Source organism: Alligator sinensis, unplaced genomic scaffold, assembly GCF_000455745.1.
Source record: "Alligator sinensis unplaced genomic scaffold, ASM45574v1 scaffold811_2, whole genome shotgun sequence".
Classification (NCBI taxonomy): domain Eukaryota; kingdom Metazoa; phylum Chordata; order Crocodylia; family Alligatoridae; genus Alligator; species Alligator sinensis.
In genome coordinates, this window is record NW_005843373.1 from 1 (window position 1) to 5,815 (window position 5,815).

At 53.3% G+C, this 5,815-nt stretch overlaps 1 protein-coding gene across 1 annotated transcript; it reads left to right on the forward strand.

Moving 5' to 3' along the window:
• Nucleotides 1-446: 446 nt before the first annotated feature.
• On the forward strand, nucleotides 447-5,433 carry LOC102375593 (prelamin-A/C-like; the record flags this gene model as incomplete). The annotated part of the gene is made up of 6 exons (XM_006038507.2): nucleotides 447-636; nucleotides 758-865; nucleotides 1,498-1,617; nucleotides 1,763-1,858; nucleotides 2,563-2,739; nucleotides 4,109-5,433. Coding segments are annotated over 6 exons (718 nt in total), but the record flags the coding sequence as incomplete, so codon positions are not given.
• Between the last annotated feature and the right edge of the window lie 382 nt (nucleotides 5,434-5,815).

A 5,815-nucleotide genomic window follows, 5' to 3' on the forward strand; every position in this document is an offset into this window, starting at 1 on the left:
GGTGAAGGGGGGTGGGTGTGGCTAACGGGGGGAGGGGTCTAGTGGCGGGGTGTGGCCAAGGAGGATGGGAAGAAGCCATGCTAGGGGTGTGGCCAATGACTGTGGGTGAGAAGCTTAGCTGGGGTGTGGCCAAAGAGTGTGGGAAGGGCTTGGTTAAGAGACCCTGATGGGGGTGTGGCCAAGGAGAGTGAGGAGGGCCCTGGCTGGGGATTGGATGGAGCCTAGTTGGGGGCAAGGCCAATGTCAGTGTAGGAGGAACATGACTGGGGGCATGTCTGCGAGGTTGGGGGGAGAGGGGTGTCTTCAGGGCGTGGCCAAGGAGGCTGTTGAGGATTGGAAGGAACCTAGTTGAGGGTGTGGCCAACACAGAGGGGGAGGAGCTGGGTTGGGGCATAGCCAAGTCTTGGCCCCGCCTTTGCGCTCACCCCCCCACTTCTGCCCCACAGGCTGCACTTGTCCCCCAGCCCCTCGTCGCAGAAGAGCAGCTCACGCAGCCTCATGGCGCGCTCCACTTTGCAGAGCTCCTTCAAGAAACGCAAGCTGGAGGACAGCGAGAGCCACACCAGTGGGCCCGTGGCTGTTGAGGAGGTCGACCTGGACGGCAAGTTCGTGCGGCTCAAGAACAAGTCCAACGAGGTAGGGCCGGGCGCTGAGCGATGCCCGCTGCGCTGCCCATGCCAAGCAGACCCAGGCTGGGCTTGAGGCTGGATGGGAGTCTCCCCCCTTAAACCCTCCCCCCCTCCCTTCTGCCTCACAGGATCAGGCCCTGGGGAATTGGCAGATCAAGCACCAGAACGGAGAAGATCCCGTCATCTCCTACTGCTTCCCTCCCAGATTTACCCTGCAGGCTGGCCAGGTGGTCACGGTGAGTTGCGAATGCTGTTCGCAATTAAAGGGTTCATGCCCAGAGGCTCTGGTGCCCGGTTCTCAGCTGGCCTGTGCTGAGCAAAGCCAACCCAGATGGGATGGGGTGCTCAGAGCATCATAGACAGTGAGTGTTGGGAGGGACGTCAGGAAGTTGCATCTGGTCCAACCCCCTGCGCAAAGCAGGACCAGCCCCAACTACATCATCCCAGCCAGGGCTTTGTTCAGCCAGGTCTTTAAAATCCTCCAAGGATGGAGACTCCCCCACCTCTCTGGGCAACCTGTTCCAGTGCTTCATCACTCTCCTGGTGAGAGTTTTTCCTAATATCCAAACTAAACCTCTCTTGCTGCAACTGGAGCTCATTGCTCCTTGTTCTGTCATCTGCCACCACTGAGAACAGGAGATCCTCGTTTATCCGACACTGGGATTCGAACCCAGAATGCACAGAACAAAAAGTCGAGGCCTGCTCTGTGGGAAATCCCTTTCCTTTTAGGTGTCAGACTCTTAGCGTCCTCAGTGGGCTCAAGGGGAAGTCCTACGTTCTCTCTAGGAAGGAGGTAGGGAGGGTGGTTATGGTCCCGGTAGCACTACTGGCACGAGGTGTGACCATTCTCTGCCCATGTTCCCCATAGATCTGGGGCTCGGGGGCCGGTGCAACCCACAGCCCTCCCACGGACTTGGTGTGGAAGACCCAGAACTCATGGGGCACCGGAGACAGCCTGCGGACTGCCCTGATCAACTCCAACGGACAGGTGAGATGGCAGGAGAGCCAGGAGGAGACCAGTTCTCTGTGTGCCAGGCACAAGCAGGGATGAGTGGAGGGGGCAAGTGACACTTGTGGGGTCTATGAGGCTGTTGCTGCCTCCTGACATCGACTCCTGCCCCCTTCCCCTGCAGGAGGTGGCCCTGACGAAGCTGGTGTGCACCAGGATGGTGAACGGGGAGATTGAAGATGATGACGAAGAGGGCATCCACCACCACCACCACCAGCATGTGAGTGCCACGCGCTGGGAGAGGGGGTGGGGCACGGCGAGATGGGGAGACTTGGCCTGGGGCTCCCAGATGATGGATGGACCATGCCAGGGCCACACGCTGGGATGGGGAAGCCCCCATCCCCTCCCAGCCTGCTGACAGCAATGAAGGAGAAGCAGGATGAGGTCCATCAAGAGGTTCTCTGCATAGAAGAACTACCACCAGCCATGCTGAGGGCAGAGGGCACAGGCTTTGCTCTGGAGCACGATGATGCTTGTTTGGATGGAAACCGAGCTGCAAGAGATGACCCTGTGATGAGCTGGTGCTGAGATCCACCCCCAGAGACCAGTGCCTCATGGGACGATCCTCTGTCTCCCAGCCACGCTTGTTGAGGGGAACTGAAGCTACCCGCCCATTCACATCCAAGTTTGGGTTACATGTAGAAATGGCCCCACATCATCATGTTACTGGGGTAAAAATAATCCCCTAAACAAAGATGCTTTCATCGAACCAGGAGGCAAGAAGCGATCTCCTGTAACACCAGGGAAGGCTAATTCCTGCTCATGGAGACTCCTCAGCAGCTTTGTTGGGGTGAGTGGGACAGGGTGGGTGCTGCTGGCTGTAAGAATAACCCTGGAGAAGGTGGTGTTTCCTCAAGCTGAGGTCCCTGGCTCCTCTCCGGGAGGTGCTCATGGTGGCCCTATCTCTCTCTTGCCTCCATTCAGGCCCACTGCAGCGGGGCCCAGAACGCTGGCACCTCGTCCTCAAGCTCATCCACCCCCCGCATCAACACCACCCGCAGCTGCCGCACCGTTGCAGGTCCCAGCATCAGCACTAGTGGCCTGGGTGAAAATGTAATGACTGGGGCCTGCATCGTGGGGAACGCCAGCTCACGCAGGCAGGTCAGTGTGGTAGGGAGCAGCAGGGGGCTTGAGGAACCCGGGTGTCTGGAGCACTGGACTGATGGGTATCGTGCCTGTGTGGGCTGCAGTAAGTAGAAACCAGCCCTCTTTTGAGTGCAGCAGGTCCAGAGAGGAGAAGACTGAGGTGGGATTTGATAATAGTCCTCAAATAAACAACAGTGCCCTTGTTGGCAAGAAGGCTAACTCCACCTCCTTTCTGTACAAGTTGGAGAGAGTCCAGTGGAGGGCAGTGAAAATGGTTGAGGGGCTGGGGGACAGGACTTGTGAGGAGTGGCTGAGGGAACTGGGCTGATTTAGCCTGGAGAAGAGATAACTGAGCGGGGTTGAATAGCAGACTTTGACTCCCTGCAGCAGGGTTGCAAAGAGGATGGAGCTGGACTGTTTTCATTTGGGGGTAGATGACAGAACAAGGAGCAATGGGCTCCACTTGCAGCAAGGGAGGTTTAGGTTGGATGTTAGGAAGAACTTTCTCACTAGGAGGGTGGTGAAGCACTGGAACAAGTTCCCCAGGGTGGTGCGATCTGCATTCTTGGAGGTGTTTAAGACCTGGCTAGACGAAGCCCTGGCTGGGATGATGTAGAGAGGTGGTGGAGTCTCCATCCTTTTTAAGCCCAGCATAGACAAAGCCTTGGCTGGGATGATGTAGTTGGAGCTGATCCTGCTTTGAGCAGGGGGTTGGACTACCTGTGAGCTCCTGAGGTCCCTTCCCACCCTCATTTTCTGTGATTCTACGAAATACCTGAAGGGCAATGACAGCAAAGGTGCAGATGGGCTTTTCCCTGTGGCGTAGGGATGAGACGAAGAGCAATAGCCTCAAGCTGCAGCAGGGGGACCTGAGGCCGGAGATGAGGAACTTGCTGGCTCTGGGGTGGTGGAGCCTTGGAACAGGTCTAGTTTCCCTCCCTGGAAATGTCCAGGAGCAGGTTGAACAGACACCGGGCTGGGAGGGTTGAGTCAGGCCTTATCCTGCCTTAACTAGATGCAACTTCATGAGGTCCTTTCCAGCCCCTTTCTTTGCTCCTAATTAATTGACAGCTAGATTAATGTTACTAGCTGAAGATTCAATTATTACTATTTAATTAATATTATTATCCCAATATCCTACCATGAATATGCCAGGGTTATCAATGCTGCATTTCATTTGTAAAGTGGAGAAAATTAGACTGATTTCTGTGATGAAAGCAAAGATCTCTTATTAGTGGATCTGAGTATTTCTACTTTATGTTTTCAATGTGTTGGAATAAGCAGCAGTAGAGCAATTACTTCTCTGGCTGGTATCTGCTATCTACAGCCTTTATCACTTGTAAATTTACTTATTTATTTATTTATTTCCTCTTTTCTTTTCCAGGTTCCTCAAAAGTGCAGCATCATGTAACCAGTTGGAGGTATCCATCCTGGCCAAAAAAACCTGCCATAGCAAGCTATTTTTCCCTTAAAGCAAATGTACCTTCTGCCCCCTGTCCCCTCCCATTTTTAAAAGAAACCAAGAAAGGTTGAGATTTTTTTGTTTTGTTTTCTACCGCAGGAATTTATATATTTTTATAAAATGCAAAACGACGCTTTGATTTTTTTTTTTTAAAGAAAGAAAATCTATTTCTGTAGAGAAAAAGCCCACACACAAACAAGAGCTTATTCAGCTGCTGCATTTTTTAAATACCGAAGCCAAACAAGTTGATGAACGGTGGTTGCCAAAAAAAAAATAAAAAGAGAGAATGAGAAAAAAAGGTAGTTTAATAGCTCTTTAGATGTATATTTTTTGCCAAAGATTTTTGTATGGGAGTTTGATGTGAAGCCATTCGAGATGGGCCCCTCCTACCTCTGTCTTTGGGAGGGGCGAGGCTGTGTTGCTCTTCAAAGCCATGTGCTAGACCCGAAAGCAAAGCTCATTTCAAGACTGCGGGATGAGCTTTAGCATAGGAAAATTGTGCTTTGAAAAGGAAAATCCAGTCCCTGAGGCTCGATTCTCCTGTGCACTAAGGCTCCTGGCCCCTCCTCTCACAGGAATCATCTATGAGGGTCCCAGGTGGGCCCAGATCCTCCCATTTTCCCATCACTTTCTGCATGGAGGGGTGCACACAAGAAGCCTGAACGATGTTCTCATTGATTTTCCCATTGGTTTCATACCCAGGGCATTACCTCCCGACCCACCTTGTCCTGTCTACCGCGCTTACTCCCATTGCTCCCTGCTCTTGCCATGGGAAAGACCCATTTTTTTCATACTGTATTATTCATCTGAGGCATTAATTGCTTTTATATATATGTATATGTATACATGAATAAGCAGCCACATTGTGCCTTAAAAGGGGCGGTGTCGAGCACGAGAGGAAGGAGAGAGCTTGTCTAGAGAGAGACAGAGCTGGGTTGTAGCTTAGGGTCTGCGGTCGAGACCAGACGAGGGCAATGGGGTGTTAAAAGCGACGCAGAGTTTCTGAACGTGCTTGTTGCTAGTCCAGGGACCAGGGGCCGCCCCAGGCTGATCTTCAAGGTCTGTAGGTTTAGGGATTGTGCTAAGGGGTGGTGGGGCCAGGGCTTTGCCTGGGGGAAAATCTGGCTCTGTGGAGCAGCTTGATGCCAGCCATGATGTAGCCCTGTGAGCTGAAGCCTTTTTGCTGCTTCTGCTCTGCTGTGGGTCCGATCCTGTCCCTCTCCCCACCCCACACCTATCCCCTGCCTTCAGCAGGAAGTTGGGGGTCCAGGAAGTTGGGGGTCTGCCTAGGGGACAGGAGCTGTCCCCCAAGCCCATTCTGGACCTGAGGGCTCACAAGGACTGCAGGAGATAGTTCCCACCCCCTCTGATTTTTTTTTGTATTACTGTTTTGAGATGGGTCCAGACACTCCAACAGGGCCTAGCCAGTCTCTAGCGCCCTGCTGCCTTCAGTGGCACATGCACTGCATGTGTGGCACTGTTAAAGGAAGCTCACCACGCTCCCCTCCCTGCCCAGCACTGGGTCCAGCCGCCTACTCCGTTGCCTTGTCCTTGCCCGCCCCCACGATCAACACTAAGGTCAGCCCAGTGGGGCCCTTTTCCTCCCAGAGAAGACACTGTTTGCTGATA